This window comes from Malus sylvestris, chromosome 6 (genome assembly GCF_916048215.2).
Source record: "Malus sylvestris chromosome 6, drMalSylv7.2, whole genome shotgun sequence".
In the NCBI taxonomy this organism is placed as follows: Eukaryota; Viridiplantae; Streptophyta; class Magnoliopsida; order Rosales; family Rosaceae; genus Malus; species Malus sylvestris.
Window position 1 is genome coordinate 5,864,083 of NC_062265.1, and position 24,878 is coordinate 5,888,960.

The 24,878-nt window shown below is 37.5% G+C and overlaps 1 protein-coding gene across 1 annotated transcript in view; it reads left to right on the forward strand.

Annotated features, from left to right (window-relative positions):
• LOC126627126 (uncharacterized) overlaps positions 1-24,878 on the forward strand; it is a 43,861-nt gene that overhangs the window by 13,888 nt on the left and 5,095 nt on the right. Inside the window, exons 24-54 of the mRNA XM_050296551.1 lie at positions 25-432; positions 517-864; positions 954-1,085; positions 1,910-2,023; positions 2,107-2,300; positions 2,444-2,552; positions 2,764-2,907; positions 3,066-3,356; positions 9,036-9,686; positions 9,786-9,977; positions 11,056-11,159; positions 11,750-12,039; positions 12,149-12,233; positions 12,386-12,721; positions 13,236-13,595; positions 13,707-14,196; positions 14,704-14,867; positions 16,032-16,194; positions 16,317-16,586; positions 16,879-17,073; positions 17,509-17,551; positions 17,950-18,074; positions 18,227-18,724; positions 19,673-20,434; positions 20,543-20,616; positions 20,724-21,072; positions 21,154-21,252; positions 21,322-21,477; positions 21,839-22,020; positions 23,397-23,900; positions 24,627-24,804. Of these exons, the coding sequence (XP_050152508.1) occupies positions 25-432; positions 517-864; positions 954-1,085; positions 1,910-2,023; positions 2,107-2,300; positions 2,444-2,552; positions 2,764-2,907; positions 3,066-3,356; positions 9,036-9,686; positions 9,786-9,977; positions 11,056-11,159; positions 11,750-12,039; positions 12,149-12,233; positions 12,386-12,721; positions 13,236-13,595; positions 13,707-14,196; positions 14,704-14,867; positions 16,032-16,194; positions 16,317-16,586; positions 16,879-17,073; positions 17,509-17,551; positions 17,950-18,074; positions 18,227-18,724; positions 19,673-20,434; positions 20,543-20,616; positions 20,724-21,072; positions 21,154-21,252; positions 21,322-21,477; positions 21,839-22,020; positions 23,397-23,900; positions 24,627-24,804 (8,010 nt within the window). The remainder of the gene's footprint in view (positions 1-24; positions 433-516; positions 865-953; positions 1,086-1,909; positions 2,024-2,106; positions 2,301-2,443; positions 2,553-2,763; positions 2,908-3,065; positions 3,357-9,035; positions 9,687-9,785; positions 9,978-11,055; positions 11,160-11,749; positions 12,040-12,148; positions 12,234-12,385; positions 12,722-13,235; positions 13,596-13,706; positions 14,197-14,703; positions 14,868-16,031; positions 16,195-16,316; positions 16,587-16,878; positions 17,074-17,508; positions 17,552-17,949; positions 18,075-18,226; positions 18,725-19,672; positions 20,435-20,542; positions 20,617-20,723; positions 21,073-21,153; positions 21,253-21,321; positions 21,478-21,838; positions 22,021-23,396; positions 23,901-24,626; positions 24,805-24,878) is intronic.

A 24,878-nucleotide genomic window follows, 5' to 3' on the forward strand; every position in this document is an offset into this window, starting at 1 on the left:
AGAGAGTTGAACTTTTGGATACAGGTTGAGCTATCGGTTAGAGCAAGTGACATGTTCGTTGGAACTGTTTTGAAATCTTTGGAGATTGAAGATTTAGTTTCTGGTCACAGGATGTCTCAGCCTCGCTATCTGGCAAGATCATTTACCCGCAATGCAGAAACAAATTTAACCTCTGGTGCCACTGGTAATCAAAGTTTTGATGGCAGTGATGTAATCCCGAATGGAGATGAATTCTACGAGGCACCAGAAAATTTGGTTGATCCTGAAACTTTATTGTTGAAATCCCCTCGTTTTACCCGTATTGCTGGTTTGCTCCCTGGTCTTCAATCAACAAAGGACGTTGAACTCAAAGATCTGTTGGATAGTTTTGTGAAAGCTCAAGTAGTTATCTATGACCAGAACTCTCCTCTGTACCATAACATAGACATGCAGGTGAGTGTTATTCTGCACTAAATTTGGACATTGATCCCTTACATTGTGGTTTGAATAGTTATTCTTTAAATGGATGTTTTTTAGGTCTCGGTCACCCTGGCTACCCTATCATTTTTCTGTCGTCGACCAACAATTCTTGCCATCTTGGAATTCGTTACTGCTATTAACATCAAGGATGAAAGATGTGAATCTTTCAGTGACAGTTCTTCAGCACCTATTGTGAAACAGGACATCTCCAGAGATGATGCAGTTGATGGTCCACGATCAGTTACCATCAATGAGCCATCTATTAAAGGATTGCTGGGAAAGGGGAAGTCCAGGGTCGTTTTTAATTTAACATTAAACATGGCCCGCGCTCAAATTATATTAATGAATGAAGATGAAAGCAAGCTTGCTGTTTTGTCTCAAGATAATTTGGTTACCGATATTAAGGTTTTTTCAAGTTCATCCCATCTTTGAAAGAATTTCCATTTTTATAAAACTTACCTAATTCGTGCCTACCAAACTTCCTTGTATTTCAGGTCTTTCCATCCTCTTTTAGTATTAAGGCAGCCCTTGGAAATCTTAGAATAAGTGATGAGAGTCTTCCTAGCAGCCATATGTATTTCTGGGCATGTGACATGAGAAATCCAGGAGGCAGTTCATTTGTTGAGGTATTCCTTTCTCTCTATCCCTCTGTAGGGTTCTAAGTTTAAGAGTTATTTCTTAGTAATGGTGTGCTTCGTTGGATGGTTATTGAATAGGTCAATGGACCAAATAAGATTTATCTCAGTTTCTTGTATTCTTTGTTTACATTTCAAAATTTATGAAGTGTTCCTCAATGAAATTTGAATTGGGAGGAATTGTCGGTCGAAGGGAGAGCGCAAGTTAAGACCAAAATACGAAGAGCTTGTTTCCAGGAAATTTTGTGGAGGGAAATGATATATTGGCTTGGGAAAATTGGGCGATGTGAATACCAGAAAGTTGATATGATGGTAAATTGTGAGGAGGAAAATGAATATAATCAAATTGTTGGAATTGAGTGATTGGACATACAATGATGACAGGGGAAGAAATATATATTTTTAATACCAGATTTTTATGAAGGTTGATGGGAAAAAGGGAATGTAGATGGTGGAAAGATCAGATTGTTAACAATATTCTGACTTCTTGTTCCACGCTGCTGTCATGTAGTGTCATGGCAATTTGTATCTTAGAGAGATCTTTAGAGAGATTAGTTTTGTTTTTTTTTTTTGTTTTTTGTTTTTTGTTTTTTTTTGTTTTTACTTTTATAGAGAAAAGTTGAATAGCAATATAGTTAACACAAAGTAAATATATAAAGAGATCATAGGGTTCTACACTATTTTGACAGTTATATACTTGTATTCTGCCGGATGTTCTTTTCTTCTCCTGTTTTGTTATTCTCCTATTTCAATTGTTTTTATTGGCTATCATGGATATTTTGATATTTTTACAAATACTTGTCGTTATGATGCAGTTAGTTTTTACTTCATTCAGTGTTGATGATGAAGACTACGAAGGTTATGAGTATAGCCTTTATGGGCAGCTTTCAGAAGTACGCATTGTTTATTTAAATCGGTTTATCCAGGAGGTAATATACATTTAACTTCTCTTGTGTTCATTATGCACTCTAGTTTGCTTCCACTTCTCTCATGTCTGTAAAATCATTTGTAGGTGGCTAGTTACTTCATAGGTCTGGTTCCCAAGAATCCCAACAATCCAAAAGGTGTTGTCAAGCTAAAAGATCAAGTCACAAATTCAGAGAAATTGTTTACAACTAGTGATTTTGAGGGATCGCCTGCATTGAAGTTGGATGTATCGCTTAGGAAGCCTATTATTTTGATGCCTCGGAAAACAGACAGTCCTGAGTATGCTTACTTTGGAATTTAGACTCTTATGTATCTTAGTTTTACAATTGAATTTAGGCTCTGTAGGTGCACCGATATAGTTCATATCTTTATTTGATATTTCTGATGTACGTTCTTTAATTATCTGAATTTTTCTATTTCAGCTACTTGAAGCTTGACATTGTTCATATTACTGTCCGGAACACCTTTAAATGGTTTGGTGGAAGTAGAAGTGAAATTAATGCTGTTCATATGGAAGTGTTAACAGTTCAGGTGATTGAGTACATTTGATGTTTTTCTTTTACCGTACAAAATCTGTCCTCAATTTTTTCTTTTATTGATTATGAGTGGCAGTGGCTGGAAAAGGATATGGAGGTTCCAGTTGAAATGGGTTTTTAAACTCTTTGAGTGCTTGGCATCGTAGTTGTTTTATTTTTATTTACACTCTGCATGTTGATTAATCTTCATCGATGGGGGGATGTAGGTTGAGGACATCAATCTAAATGTTGGCACAGAAGCGGATTTAGGTGAAAGTATAATTCAAGATGTGAAGGGAGTTTCCGTTGTGATTCAAAGGTCACTTCGAGATTTGTTGCATCAAGTACCAAGTATTGAGGCTGTAATCAAGGTAATGCATCACTTATTCATTGACCAGTGTGTGAATCGAAGTTTTTTTCTATTCGTTGCAACCTTGTACTTTATTTGGTAAAATTGCAGTAGGGTGTGTTCATGAAAATGCATTTAAGAGAAGTCACATTTTAAAGGTTTATAATTTGTGCTTTTCAGATGGAGAAATTGAAAGCAGCTTTGTCAAACAGGGAATATCAGATTATCACTGATTGTGCGCAGTCTAATATTTCTGAAACTCCACATGTTATACCTCCACTGAACCATGAGTCTATGATACCATCAGTTGATGTTGAAGAAGACATCACTCCTCAAGACCCTGTTGGACTCGAATCTCAAAATGCAAATGAGGGAGCTTGGGTTATGATGAAAGTCTCTCTTGTTATTGGTTTGGTTGAATTATGCTTGCATACTGGAGTAGCAAGAGATGCACCTCTAGCCACTGTACAGGTAGTTTCTTAATTTGGTGGATTTTTCAACTGTCAGTAATTTAATACAACATTGACATTGATATTCAATCTCTTGAAAATTGGATATATTATATTCATTTTAACAGATTGAGTTTTCCCCTGCAAGTCACCTTAATATCATTGATTGATCAATACATCCATCTTTATTGAAACATGAATACTTGGATCGATATAAATGTCTTTTCTGTTAAAATTTTCTGGTCCAGTGTACAGTAATTGGACATTCATTGTTTAAAGTGATTTACATTTTATTTTGACAAACAGAATTTCTTTATTAAGAAAGATGAAAAGTAAAATCAAATTTAGTCTATCTTATTTTGATATGACCAACAGGGTCTTCATTCATCAACAATCTTTGACCAACCTATCAAACCTAATATTCTTCCACGCAGTTAAGAAAGGGAAATGATTTCTGCACACCCGTGCTTTTGTCCCTTGATTCTTCTACGATTTCTTCAATTAGAAGGCCGAAAACAAATGGGGGTGCATAGGGAGAAAAATGGTGTGTAGAAATCACTCCCCTATCGAAATAGTGTCACATATAGATATGATACTTAATATTGATTTCAACCCACCACAACCAAATTCAATTAATTAACCATCCACTATTGTGAAGGAAGTAATACAATTTTATTTAAATTTTTGTGGTGCAGGTAATAATTGTTGAAAAACGCCCACTAGACCTTGTTCTTTAATGTAACCAACCGAAATAGACTAAACTAGCAAATATAGAAAACCTAGAAACACACAAGAATTATACTAGTTCGGCAGGACTTTTGCCTAAGTCCAGTTGTGATTTCTCTTGGTAGAGAAATCACTGCTCATTTGATTAATAATAGAGATTACAGAACTTTTGCAAACCCTAGAACTAATCTCAAAACTCTCGGTTATCTTTGGCTGTTTCTCTCTGAAAAATAAAGCCTTGCCGCACCCTATTTATAGGCATAGGGTAGGCTTACATGTCCTAAGGCTGATTGAATTCCTATTTCTAAGTGGATTAGGAAATTACACTTATCCAAATCCAAATAGACTTCTAGAAATCCAAACCTAAATTGAATAAAGAAAACTGAAATCCTTTCCCAATCCCTCTACGACAAGAATCGGTATACCTCTAATTTTCCTAAAACAAACCCAAACCGACTAGGACATATTTGACGAGCCAAAAATCCCAACAATCTCCACCTTGGTGAGTCAAATCAAGTCTTGATAGTTGCACCCCAGAGTAACTTTGAACCTTCTTGAAGCAACTTTGGAAATCTTCAAGAGTCTTCACCTTGGCAATCTTCTCCTTGCCTCATTGCACCTCAAGTGAGGAGGTGCTTCACTTTGATCAATCAACGAGATTGATCAAGTTCAAGCAATGCTTGAACTTCTTGGCCGACACTATCTTTGTAAGGAAATCAGTGGCATTGTCATCTGTATGAATCTTTTCAATCCAAATCTCCTTAGACTCCACCCAATCTCTAATTTTGTGATACCTTGCTTCAATGTGTGTTGATCTTCTAGAAAAAACTAGATTCTTTGCCAAGTGAATGACACTTTGACTATCACACTTCAGCTTAATGTTTTAAAGAACTCGCCTCGGAGCGCGCCTAGGGCGCCCTTGAGGCTGGGCGGTGAGGCAAACGCCTCTGTTTTGTTGGAGGAGGTGAAATGCTTCGCTGGAGACGCCGAGGCGGCGGAGGCGTGCCTCAAGGCGCCGTCCAGGGGCCTTTCTGCCCTTTTTTTAAAAAAAAAAAAAAAAAAAAACCACCCAAACCCAAAACGACGCCGTTTAGGGTAAGGGCTTTTAGACTTAGGTACAGAATACAGATAACAGATTCCACCCCATACCTTCGAAGGCTTTGATCCCTTTCTTCACCTTCTTCTCCCGCGCGCCAGAGGCGCAGAACACTGCCGTTGTCACCCCAGGCGCCGTCCTCTCCCAGTCGCCATGCCACCATCGCCACACCATGATCACCTTGCCGCCATCGCCACAGCACCATCAGGAAGCCCAGAAATCCCCAATTTAAGATTAGGGTTTTATTGTTTAGGCAGCTGAGAACAGAATCGTATAACTTGTAGTTGTAGGGCTGGGTTTTATTGTTTAGGGCCTTTATAACTTGTAGAACTTGTGAGTTGTGATAAAGTTTTATGTGTTTAGGCAGAAATGAATCGATGCTTCTAGTGGAATTATTTTGTTTTTTTTCATTATTTATTTGCAAACGGTAGGTCTCGGGTTTGAGACTTGGGAGCAGCCTCTCCATAAATGGGGGTAAGGCTAGCCGACATTTACCTCTCCCAGACCCTGCGTAAAGCGAGAGCCTTGTGCACTGGGTACGACATTATTTATTTGCAAACCTTTGTGTGGAATTTTTTTTTTTCTTACTTTGTTTTTTTCTTTAATAGCATGCAGTTAGGAAAGATTTGGATGAATGATTGTTTTCTTTGTTTGTATTACCTTTTGAATGATGAATTTGGGTCATATTACCTTTGAATGATGAATTTAGATGATATTATCTTTTGAATGACTGGATTTGAATGAGAAATTGAGAATGAATGTTTATTTTACATAGTATTATTTTTTATACAATTATATGTATAATACAAACAACAACAACAACAACAACAAAGCCTTTTCCCACTAAGTGGGGTCGGCTAATGTATAATACATAAACATATATATTAAAAAAAAAAAAAAATTATTCCCGTAAGGCTTCGCCTCACGCCTAGGCCGGGCTTCGCCTCGGACGCCTCACCCACGCCTCACGCTTTTAATACATTGCTTCAGCTTCACATAATCTTGAGTGATTCCCATTTGACTTACCAAGCCACTAAGCCAAATTGCTTCCTTTCTAGCTTTGGCCAATGCAATACTCTGCCTGTGTGGTCGACAAAGCTGTAATTGGTTGCAGTAGTGCCCTCCATCTGATCCTGCGCATGTAAACACATAACCATAAGTTGACCTCTACATAATCGGCATCTACATATCCTAACACCCCTGCATTTTCTTTTTGCTTCTCAAACATAATCCTTTGTCACCAAGAACCCTTCAAAAAACCCAAAATCCACTTGATTGCATCCCAATGTTGCTTTCTTGGATTTGCCATGTATCTGGAAAGACTGGAAACGACATTGATTGCTTGAGCTATGTCGGGACGTGTGCATACCATTGCATACATGAGGCAGCCCACGACATTAGCACAAGGCACCTTCTCCATTACTTGTTGCTCTTCCTCGGATGTAGGACACTGTTACCCACTTAACCTGAAGTGAGCCGCAGAAGGAGTCGAGACTACCTTTGCTTCTTGCATGTTGAACTTCTCAAGAACCTTCTGAATATATTTGGCTTGTGATATCTAGATCCTTCCAGCGGTCCTATCTCTCTGAATTTCCATGCCAAGGATCTTTTGTGCAGCACCTAGATCCTTCATGTCAAACTCCTCGCTCAACATCTTCAAGTCTTGAATTCTAGACTTGTCTTGACAAGCAATTAGTATGTCATCCACATATAGCAATAGTAATATGATCATCCCATCTTGGAACACATGATATTACACGCAACAGTCATATAAACATCTTCTAAAATTGATTTTCAGCATGAAGGAATCAAACCTCTTGTACCACTGCCATGGAGACTGTTTCAGGCCATATAGGGACTTCCTTAGCTGACATACTGGGTTCTCTTTCCCATATTCAACAAACCCTTTAGATCCCCATGAAGAAATGTTGTCTTCACATCCATCTGCTCAATCTCCATGACATGTTAAGCTGGCTTTGCTAAAAACAATCTGATAGAAGTATGCTTGACTACAGGTGAAAAGATCTCATCATAATCCACCCATCCCTTTTGTGAGTACCCCTTAGCCACGAGCCTTTCTTTGCAAGTATGGAACCATTCTCTTACAGCACACATGAAAAGTGCATCTGGTATCTAAAATCCAATTTGTGAAAGCCTTGGAGCCTGATGTTACTGAAAGAAGCTCCCTGTCACTCTCATGCTCGGTGACTGCACTAGCTGAACCCGAGCTTCCTTCCATCTTGGCTTTCTTCTCTTTCCAAATCTTGCAGTTCCTCTTCCAATGATTGGCTGAACCACATTCGAAGCACCCTTCCTTCGTTTCCTTTTTTCTTTTTGGATTTTGACCTACCTCTGTTGCCGGTTTTTTCTTCCTTTGTCTTATCCCGCCCCCTATCCTTGCCTTTGGCATAAAGGCCTTGAGAGCTTTCAGTTATATCATCCAGGAGAGCTTTCAGTTATATCATCCAGTTTAACATGCCTGAAGAGCTTGAATTACTACAAGCTTCAGGGACTCTTTTCTAAACATTAGAGTTGTTCGGAAGTGCTTGAAAGACGAAGATAGAGACCTCAGCAAGATGGTAGCCATATCATCATCTTTGTAAGTTTCCTCGACCTTCTGAAGATTAGCTATGCAATTCTGGAACTTGCATACGTGATCTTCAATATCACCTCCTTCTAGTCGAAGTCCGAATAGTTCATCATTTAGAAAAAGTTTATTGGACACGGTTTTACCCAAATAAACATTCTCCAACTTTTCCCATGCTTCCTGGGCAGTCATCTTTTCGGTGATGTGACCGAACTGATCTTGTGAGATGGATCTCGATGGAACTCTTGGCCTTCTTGAGAACCTTAGTCCATGCTGCTTCTGTCATGTTTTCCAGCTTCTCACCATCGAGTGCATCATCCAAATCCTGCTGTATCAGTACGTTCTTCATCGTCCTTTGCCAGTCCGTGAAGTCATCCTTGCCGTCAAAGGGCTTTAACGCAGGTCCTAGATCTGCATTCATCTTCCCTTTCGACATCGTAGAACACCTTGAACCTAGCTCTTGATACCAATTGTTGAAAAACGCTCACTAGACCTTATTCTTTAATGTAACGAACGACAATAGACTAAACTAGCAAATATAGAAAACTTAAAAACACACAAGAATTATACTGGTTTGGCAGAACTTTTGCCTACGTCTAGTTGTGATTTCTCTAGGTAGAGAAATCACCGCTCCTTTGATTAATAATAGAGATTACAGAACTTTTGCAAACCCTAGAACTAATCTCAAAACTCTTGGTTGTCTTTGGCTGTTTTTCTCTCTGGAAAATTAAGCCTTGCCACACCCTATTTATAGGCATAGGGTAGGCTTACATGTCCCAAGGCTGATTGAATTCCTATTTCTAAGTGGATTAGGAAATTACACTTATCCAAATCCAAATAGACTTCTAGAAATCCAAACCTAAATTGAATAAAGAAAATTGAAATTCTTTCCTAATCCCTCTAGGACGAGAATCGGTATACCTCTAATTTTCCTAAAACAAACCCAAACCGACTAGGACATATTTGACGAGCCAAAAATCCTAACAATAATCAACTGTTGACATGGTTAAACCGTTGATATTTGCATAATAGGATCATGTTGGATTCTTCAAGTTTATTCAAAGTACTTGTCCATTATTATTTTCAAATATATTGTTTTCTTGTCTAAACTTGTATGAAGTTCTCTAATGTGTGTGGTCACTGGAATCAAGGGAGTTACGTCATCGTAGTACAATGTGTGTATGAGTACTGAAAATTCACCACGGTGGATTTCCACATTTTAAGAAAAGAAATAGATGTTATATGCACATGTATATCTTCTTGGTTTATAATGCCACCACTTCCTCGTACAGATCAGTGGTGCATGGTTACTGTACAAGTCAAATAGATTAGGAGAAGGCTTCGTATCAGCAACACTAAAGGGGTTTGCTGTGCTTGATGATCGTGAGGGTACTGAACCAGAGTTTAGGTTGGCAGTAGGAAAGCCCGAGTATGTTGGTTCAAGTCCCCTAGATTTTGTGACTCATGATGGTGCTCGACAAATCTCCGGTGCACATGATACAGAAGTGAATGATTTCAAATTAGTTCCTACGATGCTCATTCTTGATGCAAAATTTTGTCAGCTGTCAACAGTTGTTTCTTTATGCATCCAAAGGCCACAACTGCTGGTTGCACTTGATTTTCTGCTGGGTGTTGTTGAGTTTTTTGTTCCTACAATCAGCAATACTCTTTCAAGTGAAGAAGTACAGAACTCCATCCATGGAATGGATGCAGTGATCTTGGATCAGTCAACTTACAAGCAACCCTCTACTGAATTTTCTCTTTCTCCTCTAAGGCCTTTAATAGCTGATGATGGAAGGCATGGTCATTTTGTTTATGATGGCAATGGTGGTACACTATATTTGAAAGATAAGCAGGGAGCTATTCTCTCCGGCCCTAGTACAGAGCCAATAATATATGTAGGAGACGGGAAGAGGTTGCAATTCACAAATGTTGTCATCAAGGTTATGCCATTACGATATATTTTTTTGTTTATCCGCATGCTAGTTCCCAAAAAAACTTCTATGATATTTAAATTACTAACGTGAGTTCTGTGGGTGTAGAATGGACTGTACCTAGATTCATGCATTTCTATGGGATCCAACAGTAGCTATTCAGCATTGAAGGAAGATCAGGTCTCCTTTGTGGGAGGGAATGAAGATTCAAATATGAATTCCTCAACAGAAAGTGTCAATGATGTGCCACCTCAAAGTATTGTGGCCGACAAGTCCACAGAGATTGTTATTGAGTTGCAGGTTTTTGCTCTGCTTTATTTCTTTTTGGCTTTTATTTTGCTATGCCCTTTGGAACTCGATGTTAGTCTCACTTCCCCCCCCCCCCCCCCCCCTGAAACTAGATTTTTGACAGACACATGTTTCTGTCATTTCTGGCAAAAGATCCATTAAGTCTCTTAAAATTGATTGAAGAAACAAACAACCCGGCAACTACCCCAACATAGCCCCCGCTCCACCCAACTTGACTTCTCTCCCCCTCTCCATCCATTACAATAGCCTTAGATAACCAAACGCAGCAAAGTGATATCCAAATTCTCAATTCAATATCAGAAAATAAAACGAGAACGAAAACAAACATTATATGGCACGTGATGAGATCTACTCCTGACCCAACTCAACCCCAATCAAAGCTTCTCTTTGTCCATCCTAATCAAACCTTAATAAACGTAATGATGGCACCAATTGATCCAAATCTGACCACCTCTTACAAAACCATCTCCCGACGAATTGACAGTCTCCTCCTCCTAATCTTCATCGGAAGTTTGCCACCTGTCTTCCTCAAGTTTTGGCATTTGAGAGTGAGAGAGTGACCTGTTAGTGCAGACATGAGGAAGGGAGGTTTTCTTCACCATCATTTGGGGTGGATGGGTACAGTTCTGGAATTGATTGATGGGCAGAGATGGTAGGTGGGGTTTAGTCACAGAGGAAGAGTAAGGGTGAGATCGTGAGAGGAAAATAATATTTTAGATATTTCTAATCTGTTATTTTTAAAATATTTTCATCTTTAAAATTTTTAAATTGTTTTTTATTATTGTTTGCACACATGGAAAACACATCATCAAATAATTGGAGCCCACTAAGCCACGTCAGAGGATTTTACAGATTTTTTTAACGAAGTTGACAGAATCAAGCAACTTGGGACGAAAATGGGGTTCCAAGGGGTTTAGGGACGCGTTTTTGCGTTTCAAAGGAAAAGTGCGATTAACATTGAGTTCCAGGGGGCTTAGGAAAAAATATGCCTTGCTTTTTCGCAATGTCGGGCCATACTCATTTTCTGGAACTGCTAACTTTATTTTGTAACTGAAATATTTCGCTGCAGTTGGTTGGTCCAGAGCTGACATTCTATAATACTTCTCAAGATGTTGGGGAATCACTTGTGCTCTCCAACCAACTTTTGCATGCACAGTTGGATGGATTCTGCAGGTCAAATTTCGTTTGATTATCATGCATGTTTAGACGCATGCAAATTTCACAGGATTTTCATGTTTACAAGTTTATGGATGTTTGATGTTATTTATCTTTTTTGCCATTTTTCCTGTAGCTAGAAATATTATTAGAAATAACTATGGATAGGACCTTGTTCTATTTCTCAAATGGGTCCCAAGGATTTCCCTTTACCTTCTGTCTCTTCTTTTTCCTTTTTTTTTGGGGGGGGGGGGGGTTTCTTCGGCGGCATCTTTCCGAAATAAAAAATTATCAAGAGATATTTACAATGGAATACTGCTCCATGAAATTTTCATGTTTAATTGACGCGTTATGAATTGGTGTAGTATTTGCTTGAACTTCATACAAATTTTTAATGCTTTAAAATTGATTTCTCTTGTTTCTGAAATGCATACAAATATATATATATATATATGTATATATATACACACACACACATATGCATACGAGTCTGCTAAGATTGCATCAGTTTCCATTTACTTTTGCATCAGTTTCCATGCTCTGAACGTTTAAACTATTACAGAAATGTAATGGAAACTTGACATTATACGTGCTCTTGCTGCCTCCAGGCTTGTTATGAAGGGTGATACCATGGAGATGAATGCAAATGTGCTTGGTTTAACTATGGAGAGTAATGGAATCACGATTCTGGAGCCTTTTGACGCCTCTGTGAAATATTCAAATGCTTCTGGAAAGACCAATATACATCTAAGTGTTTCAGATATATTTATGAATTTTTCATTCAGCATCCTCAGACTGTTTTTAGCAGTTGAAGAGGATATCTTGGCATTTTTAAGAACAACATCAAAGAAAATGACAGTGGTTTGCTCGCAGTTTGACAAAATTGGAACAATACGAGGTAGGCTACAGTCTTTTATTTGTTTATTTTTCTATATTGTGGGCCGAAGGATTTAACTTGCCTGTAGTTACATGCTGATACATATATCCTGCTTCCGTCACATTTTCAGATCCCTTCGGTGATCAAATATATACTTTCTGGAGGCCTCAAGCACCTACTGGTTTTGCAGTTCTTGGGGATTACCTGACACCATTGTTAGTAAAACGGCTTCTTTTGTTATTTATGGTTTTAGTGTCATATCTTAGTTGTACCTCATGGTGCTCTTTAAATATCAGAGTTATTAACAATATGAGGGTTTTCATTTATTAAAATTTTGAATGTTAATAATACCATTTTCTTATGACAGGGACAAGCCGCCTACAAAAGCAGTTCTTGCTGTAAATACCAATTTTGCTAGAGTCAAGAAGCCCCTGTCTTTTAAGCTGATTTGGCCACCTTTACCTTCTGAGGGCTCGTCTGTTGATAGTGTAAATGATTCTGATTCACTACCAAATGATGTCCTTTCTGACGGAGCTAGTTGTTCCATTTGGTTCCCTGAAGCACCTAAGGGATATGTTACATTGGGCTGTGTAGTTTCCCCTGGAAGAACACAGCCACCACTGTCTTCTGCTTTCTGTATCTTGGCTTCTTTAGTTTCTTCTTCTTCCTTAAGGGATTGCATTGCAATCAGTACCAACAATCCGTATGTCGTGCTTTCAAACTCTCTCATTTTTAATAATTTCAGATTGCACTAACATTGCCAATAGTTTACACTAAGGTTCCAAAGTTCCAAATTTGGCAAGACTTAAACATATTTGATGGTTTGTAATATAAACTTTAGTAGAATTTTTTTGTCTGGTAAACAAACTTTAGTAGATTTTTTTTGTCTGGTAAACAAAATTTAGTAGATTTTATCCACGAAAAAGGTGGATCATAGTTTTTTCTTCCTCTTCTAAAGAGTAATCATAAAGTCAGATAAATTCTTATAATATAGTTCAATTCATGTCTGTTCCATATGGAAGAGGTACTGGAATATATTTTTATTGGATTCAAACTTTTAACGCTCTATCATGACTCTCTTATTAGATTTGGGGGCTATCCAAATTCTCTTCCTGGGAATCTGACAAATATTATGTTAGATCTCCCACTAGGTCGGCCTGTTTACATTGATAAGAAATGATTGGATTGTGATTTTTTTATTCCATTTTAAATTGCAGATATCAGTCAACTTTAGCATTCTGGCGTGTGGATAATTCTGTTGGCACCTTTTTGCCAGCAGGTCCAAATATGTCTAGTGTAATGGGTACAGCCTATGATTTGCGTCACATGATATTTGGATTTTCAGAAGCATCTGAAAAATCATCTAATCGTTTCACTGTCCAAGATACTTCTTCTCAACGTCATGATGTCCAATCAGAAAGGTTGGCAACCGTAAACTCTGGGCCGCATTATGAAGCTGTAGCTAGTTTCCAATTGATATGGTGGAATCAGGGCTCAAACTCAAGGAAGAAACTGTCTATATGGCGTCCAGTTGTCCCGCATGGGATGGTATATTTTGGTGATATTGCAATCAACGGGTATATGATAATGGTGTTCATGGATATCTTATCTATATTACTTTATGCTTATGTGTATGTCTTTTTCTGTTGTATCTTAAGTAACATAAGTTTGGTGGTTACTAAACATAGGTACGAGCCCCCAAATACCTGCATTGTTCTTCATGAAACAGGAGATGACGGGATCTTCAAAGCCCCTCTTGATTTCCAGCTTGTTGGGCAAGTTAAGAAACAGTGGGGAATGGAGAGTATATCTTTCTGGCTTCCTCAGGCTCCTCCAGGGTTTGTTTCCCTTGGTTGTATTGCATGCAAGGGAACACCAAAACAATCTGATTTCAGCTCATTAAGATGCATGCGCAGTGATATAGTAGCTGGAGATCAATTTTCAGAGGAAAGTGTATGGGATACATCTGATGCGAAGCATACAAGAGTATCTTTTAGTATCTGGTCAGCTGGCAATGAGTTGGGGACCTTTATAGTTCGTGGTGGGTTCAAAAAACCTCCAAGAAGGTTTGCTTTAAAGCTGGCCGAGTCAAATGTGCCAAGTGGTTCAGATGATACTGTAATTGATGCAGAATTCAGAACTTTTTCTGCTGCACTTTTTGATGACTATGGTGGCTTGGTAAGAATTCATACTAAAATAGCACATATGGAGTATGAAATATAGTAATGTGTAATTGAATAATGAAGTATGAGAAGTATGATTAGGGAACCTTTCTTCTTCCAAATCTTAATACAAACTTTTTTTCTGTATGTGTCAATTATCCATCCGTGATAAGTGATAACTGGACGCTATATTTCTAAATTAATAAATATGAGCCAAGCTCAACGAATGAATGGGCCTCCAATCATATTAGCAATATTGTGCCAAGGAATTGAGAAAACTTGCCTCTTATGTACAATTCTGTTATGTTCATAAAGTTTAACCTTATGTACAATAATGGTATGCTCTTGGCTGAGTTGGCTTTATTTATAATAACTTCTTACGCTGTATTTAATTATTTAAGATCAAAAGTACATAATATTTAGCTTTGGTGGTTGTTATATTTAAAGCTCAAGTTTCTTTTACTTTAATTTTCTGTTAGTTACAACTATTTGTCTAATGATTTTGTCTCATGGAATATGACAGATGGTTCCATTGTTTAATGTCTCTTTAAGTGGAATTGGGTTCAGTTTACATGGAAGAACCGACTACTTGAATTCTACTGTGAGCTTCTCTTTGGCCGCTAGATCATATAACGATAAGTATGAAGTTTGGGAACCCCTTGTTGAGCCAGTAGATGGGTTCTTAAGGTAATTTTCTGTTCTACCTCAATATTAAAAAATTCTAGGAAAATATATAGGATGCATTAGGTAGCTTATCAGTTCTGAATTCATTATTTAAAAGGAGTCCATGTGGAACCTAGAAAGCTAGAAAAGTCGAACATACATAGTGGGTGGCATGGAAAAAAAATTGGAAATTTTGAAGGGATCAAGTCAAGTAAAGGGCCATGGGATCTCAAGGTTATGGATCTTTTTGTGGGTGTAGTCAATGGTTGTGGGTTATGACTCATGAGGGATTATTCATTGAAGACTTTGTATCCCGCCCTAATTATACCAGATATCACAGTATGGGCGTTGGTACATGTTTTGGTCATTGTTGACCATGCTCGGATTTAAAATATGTTAAATGATGCTGTCAATGATTGTGGGTTATGACTCGTGAGGGATAATTCATTGAAGACTTTGTATCCCGCCCTAATTATACCAGATATCACAGTATGGTCAGTTCAATAGTAACTTTCATGGAAAATGCTCATCTACATTCTCCAAAAGCTTAAGTTGGTGGTGAACTGTCCAACTGTGTATGTCAGGCTTATACACTCGCCCACGAGGAGCCCGTACTGCGCCTGGAGAGCTAGACATATGGACAAACAGAGAAACATATAGGTGCAGGACCTGACTCACCGCGCACCACGAAAACCAACAAAGAAATTGGGAATGGAGATCAAACTTAGAACCTCTTGAAAACATGAGTTTGATACACAAAATTTCTGACTTTGATACGCAAAACGTCAGGAATCTTCTATGCCAAAAACATAAGATGTTATGGAAATGAGCCAAAAATGTACCATTCTTGCTGCTAGTTGAAGGTGTTTGGTATTTGTGTACTTTAGGTGATGATAATCGAAATGCAATTATATCTAATCTAATGGATAATGTAGAGTAGAGAAGAAATAGAAAAGTCAAAAGTGTTTCTAGATTTGGTGCTTAGGAAGTTTCCACTAGTTGAAAGGTTAAAGAATAGATCTTATATCTCATCTAGTGTTTTTCTTTCTGGCTTCATTTTCCATCTTTTTTGGGGTGAAACTTTGTATTCCTTTTCCTCATCACCTATAACTCAATTCTGCTCATATTCGGTTAAAATTTCACTTTGGAAACATCCGTAGTTATTTATTAATATTGGCCCACATACAGGTACCAATATGATCCTACTGCTACATCTACAGCTTCCCAGTTACGCCTTACCTGTACCAGGGATCTGAACTTGAATGTTTCTGTATCTAACGCTAATATGATTATTCAAGCTTATGCAAGCTGGAACAGTCTTATTCATGTGCACGAATATGATGGAAAAAGAGTGAGTTTCTGCTGCCTCCATCACTAAAAGAAGTTTTTCTTGTACACCCTTTCTCCTGTCAGCATATAACGGTTATTGCTTACAGTTCACCTTTTTTTTTCTTTTAACATGACATCGAGTAGGAAGTATCCTCTCCAACAGATGGTGGAAGATCTGCTATTGACGCACATCACAAGAGAAACTACAATATAATGCCACAAAACAAACTTGGTCAGGATATCTTTGTTCGAGCTACAGAATTAAGGGGACTCGCAACCATAATTAAGATGCCGTCTGGGGATATGAGGCCCGTGAAAGTTCCTGTTTCCAAGAATATGCTGGACTCTCACTTGCAAGGAAAACTTTTCCGTAAAGTTAGAACAATGGTTACCCTTATCATAGTGGACGGGCAGGTATACTCTCATTCCTCATAAAAATAAATTTCTTATGATTCCTTCCATTTGTTCTTCTCTTTTCCAGTGGATATCTTGACCAGTTTTTTTGGCTTATTGTTAGTTATTGTCTTTGTTGTAATAAAAAAGTTTCTTTCTTACAGAATAAACAAATAAATTTGCTTACACTTCCTTCTATTTATTTTATAATAAAAAATGTATGAATTTCATGAAATTAGCTATGTGTGTGTTTGTATTAGATAGTGACATGGGTTTCCGTATCTTGACTACTCAAATTTATCTGCAATTTCAGTTTCCACAGGTTGGAGGGTTAACATCCCCCCAGTATACCGTAGCAATTCGCCTTAGTCCTGACCCGAATCTCCCTAGTGGATCACTGAGCCATCAACAAAGTGCACGTACTTGCGGAAGCAGCTCAGATCACTTGTCTTCAGAGCTTGAGTTGGTCAAGTGGAATGAAATTTTTTTCTTTAAAGTCGACAATCCAGTATGTAGAATGTTTTTCTTTTTAGCACGTTTTTCCAATTAATTAACTGCTTTGCTTCTGCATGTATGATAGGTCTTTGCACATTGATTTTCACATCTGTTATTACTGAACTTTGATTTTACGTTTCTACCAAAAGGATGATTACTGGACATTTAATGGATAATTATTCCTGTGCTATGAAATTTGTGTAACATCTTTTAATTAAAATGTAGTTTTGGGACATGCTAAGTGAATTTTCTAATCTGTCACTTACTGAATGTTGGCTTCATACATTTCAAATGATAGATAGTAATCCTGCTTATAGATGTATATAATTCATTAAAACAGTATAAACCATTTTGTTTATTTTCATATATCATTGTTTGGATGTTGTATGAACATATAAGTAATCTTCTTGGTTATCCCATTCAAGCCATTCCATCCAAATTTGTGCAGGACTACTACTCAGTGCAATTAATTGTGACGGAACTGGGAAAAGGTAGTTCGTTTATTCTTTATTTGATCTGTCACCGCCTGGATTTGTTATTTAATAGGATGCCTTTTCTCTATTGTATTGAAACTCTCATTGTCATCATGATAACAAAAATGGCAACTAAAGATAGTATTTCAGGTTTCATTGCACCACCTCTATCCTACTCACTGTCCTCATTTAAAAAGTGTAAATGTATGCTATAGTTTGTTTTGTTTAGTTCCTCTGTTATGCATGCTATTTTTCAACTTTGACCTAAATATATTAAGTATTTTCTGTGAAGTAAATTAATTTTCTGCTCTCATTAAATTGTTTTTAATTCTGTTGTACTTAAGAACTACGCATTCTTGTCTGTCAAACTATCAATTTTGGGCAAGACGGGTTTAACTTTTCATTTTTGATTTTAGGGGTCCCTCTTGGATTATTTTCAACCCCTTTAAAGAGGATTGCGGGGATCGTCCATGATAATTCTTACCCACATGATAGCGTGAACAAATGGACCTGGGTTGAATTATCCAAAACAGAATCTACGGTAGAGGCCACATTCATGTTTTAGAAATATCTTTTTTTCTTATTGTATCTGTTTTATGTCAGAACATGTACCTTGTTCTAGGGATAGAAATTTATCAAGAGTTTACTGACAAGTAGATCAACCTTGTAATATTTACGTGAGTTGTGATTCAGGGATATAATGGTGAAAAGTCGTGTGGCAAAATCAGATGTTCAGTGCTGTTGTCACCGACATCTGAAGCTGAGATAAGTGGTCAAACCGATGACAGTGGCAGAAAATCTGGTTTTATTCAGATCAGTCCAAGCAGGGAAGGGCCTTGGACTACAGTGAGGTTAAATTATGCTGCACCAGCTGCTTGTTGGAGGTTAGGGAATGACGTTGTTGCTAGTGAAGTACATGTGAATGATGGCAATCGATATGTGGATATTAGGTCTCTTGTTTCCGTACGTAACAGTACGGATTTTGAACTTGATTTGTGCCTTGTACCTAAAGTTTCCATGGAAGATACCACTCTAAAAAACAAGGCTAGTACCCTTGAAGGTCAAATACAATTTAAGAAACTTCAGACTGATGAGTTCTTTGAAACTGAAAAATACAGCCCTGGTACTGGTTGGATTGGCAACATTGCTCAACCAAGCCAAGATATCATTGAAAGTGGAGGATCTCATCAGGTAAAGATATTTGTTGATGTTCTTGGCATGTGCATGTGTTGATTACTTGTGTAGGTTTAACCTTGAATTTAAATCTCTCCGACTGAAGCTTTACATGATTAGCTTTATGGTTCATGTTGATTTTCATAGTTTTGTTGTATATTACTTTTATTACATATTCTCATCCAAAATTGGTAGCTACAGTGTCCCTAAATATATCATTATATGGATTAAAGGGTACACTTTTATTCTTTTGTTACGACTGACGATATGAGAACATTTATAAAAAGAGAAATTAATGCGATGTAACTATTTATAAAACTTGTAAAACCTCCTCCCCCATCTTGTGTCACACCCCAATGTAGATATTCGCTCAAAATCGGCATGCTGACATCTGAACATCAGAGCCTGACGGAAAAGTAAATTAACAAGGTTCTACTTTAACTGAATCACATCATAAATATCAAAATAAACAGGAGTAAACCCTAACGCTCCAACACAGCCCAGTACTGCTACACTCATAGACCTCTAACTTAAGGATACCTGATCACCTGGAAAACAAACCCCTGTACCGTGGAATGGTATACTGGGTTGTTGTTTTATACATTTACTCAAGTAGTAACCAAAACTACAAATCTACAAAGTTTAGCCTTCTGCGAAAAACATCCTCGGTGAACTACACTTTCTTGGTCAAGGCCACTCCAATCTAGAAGAAACCCACTCACATCTTTGTATGACACAGACTGATGTGAAGGTGACGGTGCAGAGAGTCTTCCTTTTTGAGGCTCAGCTTTCTTTTTGTTTCTTTTTTTCGGATGAGAAGTAACAAATGTTTGTGACTATTGGCTGTATTTTAATTTAGGGGATGATTAAGCTTTTTATTTTTAATTTTTTAATTTTTTTATTAGACAGGTTTGAATACTAATTCTGGAGCTCTTAGATTGTTTCTGATTACTGTCAGTAATGCAGGGAGTTCCGGCAGTTGAGTTACCACTGGGCTGGGAATGGGTTGATGATTGGCATTTGGATATAGAATCTGTTCACACTGCTGATGGTTGGGTTTATGCTCCAGATGTTGAGAGTTTAAAATGGCCCGAGTCATTTGATCCATTAAGATCTGCAAACTGTGCAAGGCAAAGGAGATGGATCAGGAATAGAAAACAAAATGATACACATCAGGAAATATCTATTGGACTTTTGAAACCTGGAGATACGGTATCTCTTCCTCTATATGGGTTAACACAACCTGAAATGTACGTATTGTGTTTGAGGCCCTCTCTCTGCATTAGTAGTGAGTATTCTTGGAGTTCAGTGGTGGATGGGTCTGAACAAACAGAGGATTCTGGTAAGTCAAAATTATGCTCTGGGATAAGTGTGTCTTCTCTCACTGAGTCCGAGGAACTGTTATATTGCACTCAGATAAGTGGTAGTTCTTCAAGTTCTCATAAGTTGTGGTTTTGTATGAGTGTACAAGCGACAGAGATTGCCAAAGATATTCATTCTGATCCTATCCAGGATTGGACTCTTGTAATCAAGTCCCCGCTATTTATCTCCAATTTTCTTCCACTTGCAGCTGAATATTCTGTTTTTGAGATGCAAGATAGTGGCAACTTTTTTGTTTGCTCGAGAGGAGTATTATTTTCAGGAAAAAGTGTCAATGTTTATAGTGCTGACATAAGAAGCCCTTTGTTCCTTTCACTGCTTCCGCAAAGAGGGTGGCTGCCTATACATGTGAGCTTTAAGACCAAACTAGTCCTTTTTTTTTTCTTTTGTATAATTCGATTTTTGGCATAATGTTTTTTTAATAAAATCCCACGCTTTCATTTATTTCTTTTGCAGGAAGCTGTTCTTTTTTCCCATCCTCATGAAGTTCCACCGAAAACTATAAGTTTGAGAAGTTCGATATCTGGAAGGTTTCAAATAATCTGCATCATAAATTATATTGTGTATCTTAACCTTTACATTGCTTGAAGTGCATTTCTTTTATAGTCTGATAGTTCCATGGTAATTGTTTCTGCAGGATTGTTCAAATTGTTCTTGAACAGAATTCTGACAAAGAACGGCCACTGCAAGCTAAGATCATTAGGCTGTATGCTCCTTATTGGTATTCAATTTCTCGGTGTCCCCCTCTCAAACTTAGGCTTCTAGATATCAAAGGAAAGAAACATATGCAAAAGGTTGGTAATCCATTTCGTTCTACAAAGGACAATGAAACTATCCTGGAGGAAATAACTGAAGAGGAAATATATGAAGGTCATACAATTGCTTCGTCTTTGAAATTTAAATTGTTGGGCCTTGCGTTGTCCATTGATCAATCTGGACATGAGGAATTTGGACCTGTCAAAGATCTTTCTCCCCTTGATGACACGGTAGATGTCTATGTCAGTTTTATATTGATCCATTATTGGTCAAGAAATCCTGTTGAGATTTTCTCTTTCCTTCTTTTTTAGGATGGGTCTTTGGATCTCTATGCTCATGATGGTGAAGGCAGTTGTATGCGGATTTTTATTACAACAAAACCATGCCTATATCAGTCTGTTCCCACAAAGGTAAATTTAATTATTAGAGATTCTAATAAATCTTAAGATTGGTTATTGACCCTTTTTCCCTCTTTCCAGGTAATTTCTGTCCGACCATATATGACTTTTACCAATAGACTTGGTCGGGACATATCCATTAAGTTATGCAGTGAGGATGAACCAAAGATCCTTCGAGCATCTGATGCAACGGTCTCATTTGTACATCGTGAGTCAGAAGGACATGATAAACTTCAGGTTAGTGGAGTGTATATTGTAATATCATTATCTTTATAGAAACATATGTACCAATGGTCCTTGTATTTGTATCCGTTGTTTTGGAAAATCAGGGACATGTGACCCCAGAGTCCCTGACATGTCCTATGTGATAAAAGTTATGAATTATAGTATAAAATATGTCATATTTGGAGAAGCAAAAGCTACATGAAAGCCAGATAGATTAATTTAGGCTTCGTTTGGTCGTATCCTGCCCGAACTAGAACCTTTTCTTTAGGAATCATGCTGGACGTTTTTTGTTTCGGTTTACATAGATGAATGTCCGAGCTTTCATTTTATGCATTCTGAAAAATTTATTTCTTTCTTTTGGTTCCATTGTTAGGTTCGACTAGAAAATACCGACTGGTCATTCCCTGTTCAAATTGTAAAGGAGGACACCATTTCCCTTGTTTTGAGGAAGCATGATGGTACTCGGACATTTTTAAGAACAGAGATTCGGGGCTATGAAGAAGGTTCACGATTCACCGTTGTATTCTGCCTCGGATCAACCAGTGGTCCCATCAGGTACTTGCATCATGTGCTGGTAAATATTGTATATGGGCTAGGATGTATGGTGTGTATTATGGATCCTAACCCTATATATATGCATACATTTATATTCTCATGTTTTGGTTATGTGCTGATAAATCTTATATATATATATATACAGATTGCTTAAGAAAAGGGATCCCCATTTTTTGAAAAAAATGGGGATTAGGTGTGGGGCCCACTCCACATCGAATTTCAACGATCCGAACCGTCTATTTTGTTAGTCTCGATTCATAGATCATCCTTGCAAAATATTAGCTAAATCGGAAATGTTTAAGACATCTAATTGGGTTCAAGGAAATGAACGAATACTTTGTTATATAAGAAAAAATAAAATTTGATCTTGATAATTAAATAGGCAAACGGTTTCGGATTGAATTGAATTTTTGCAAGGATGATCTATGAATCGAGACTAACAAAATAGACGGTTCGGATCGTTAAAATTCGATGTGGAGTGGGCCCTACACCTAATCCCCATTTTTTTCAAAAAATGGGGATCCCTTCCCTTAAGCAATCTGTATATATATATATATATATATATATATATATATATACATATATATGGGTTAGAAGTATGGTGTGTATTATATATATCCCCGGATCCTAACCCTATATATGTGCATAGTTGCATACATATACATTCTCTTTGCAGGATGTACGGTATGTATTAAGGAACAGACATGTATGGGTATTGTCAAAATGTTGGCTAGAAGGCTATCGATCAATGAAATATGACCGAAAAGATCGCCAAATGGTCAAACGATTTAGGATTTGGCTGATTTCCTTTAGTGATTTAGAAACTGGACTATTCAAATTATTGACCTCCCAATGATCCCTTTCAACCATTTAACTATGGTGATCCCTCTTAAGGAGGTTGACATGCATACATGCACATTGATGTACACACACCTATTCACCGCCCCATTCTTAAGTTTTAAGGATCACTCTGCACTCCACAGTGTGATCAAGTGATCCGAAGTTTAGTTTTTCGATCCCCGCTCGGGGATAAGCCCTTGCAAAAACTCATATAAGTCGAAAATTGTTACACTATTTGATTATCACAATGAAATGTCGTAGTGTTATCAGACACATTGTGCTAGTTTATTTGTTGTGTTGTAGTTAGATGGCTAAATGATTTGCGATTTCGTTGAATTTTTAGCGGTGATGGTTGGGCCCACTTGAGATCTGTTTTAGTCAATAGCAAAAGGGCATCTCTTTTAAGAAAAGGGTCGTGTGTGTGATTGTGTTGTGTGATTGTGTGTATATATATACACACACATATATATATATGTGTGTGTGTGAGAGAAAGAGAAAGAGAGGTAACTTAACCTTTTAAAGCTTCATTTGAGCAGAATTGAGAACAGAACAGTCAGTAAAACAATTAGAATTCGCCAGTCTGCTATCGGTGAGGATGCCTGGATTCGCCTAGGGCCTCTTTCAACTACAAATTTTTCTTGGGAAGACCCTTATGGCCAAAAAATCATGGAAGCAAAGGTTGACAGTGCTACAATTGGGCCTTGGGAACTTGATTTGGAAAGGACCGGGATATGTTATGAAGATGAGGGACTTGAATTACAATTTTATGTTATGGAAGTTGGTGATATCAAGGTAGCTAGGTTCACAGACACCACAACTTCTGGGACAAGTTTGGATTTGCAAATTGCTGGAAATTGGAGGCATTCTCAAATGCAAAACACCATTCAAAGTAATAGTGCCTCGCCTGTTGAGCTTATAATTGAGTTTGGAATTGTAGGGATCTCTATTGTTGACCATAGACCAAAAGAGGTCTCCTACTTTTATTTTGAGAGAGTCTTCGTATCATATTCGACCGGTTATGATGGTGGTACAACAACCAGGTAAGAGAAGAACCTTCGTATACTCCTATATCATTTTCTTAAGGATGTCTTTCAGCTGTAATGTTATGTGAAGTTCTGAACTTTCAACTATTCTTATCACTCATTTATCTTATGCATTGAGCTATTAATGACATTAATTAATGAGGACTAGTGATTTGTATTCACCTCACTTACGAAACCGTTAAAACATACTAGAACTATGAAGCAGTTTAAAAGAATTGTTTCACTTGCATGCCTAAAAATAATTGTATGAATTGCCTATTTTTAGTATGTATAAATCGAGGACCAGTTTGGTATTGTCATGACTATTAAATAGAAGTAAAACCACTGAATATTTGGTGAATTATAGCTGTAAAGGTGGTGTTGTGAGTATGGAAGTTTGAATTAAAAGACCTAAAATAAGTTTTCATTCAAATTTCCTGCAAACCAAGTTCTAGGGTTTATATTCAATAAAGTTATTGTAGACTAAATTCTGGCCTGTGAAAGCAACTGTTGCTTCTTAATTTTCTGTCAGGAGACTCAGAACCCAAGTTCTTTAAGCTAAACACTGTAGTTTGACCTTACAAAACTCTCTGAATATGTGATTCGTTATCTGTGTCAAATGTTTACTATTGAATCACATTCATTCTAACTCCGTGTTTTCAGATCCATCCTCACTCCAATGTAGCTTTTCTTATTAAATAAGATGCTTTACAATTACACTTAACATTTGTGTCTCTCTGCTAGGTTCAAGCTCATACTGGGTCATCTGCAGTTGGACAACCAGCTCCCTCTAACAGTGATGCCAGTTCTGTTGGCTCCAGAAATGAACTCTGACATGCATTATCCAGTGTTCAAAACGACTATTACAATGCGCAATGATAATAGTGACGGCGTCCAGGTGTACCCTTATGTTTGTATACGGGTAAAGCCTTTTTACATGATGCCTAAAATGTATGTTATCAGTCGTAACAGTGAGAAGTACCTAAGCTCTGATCA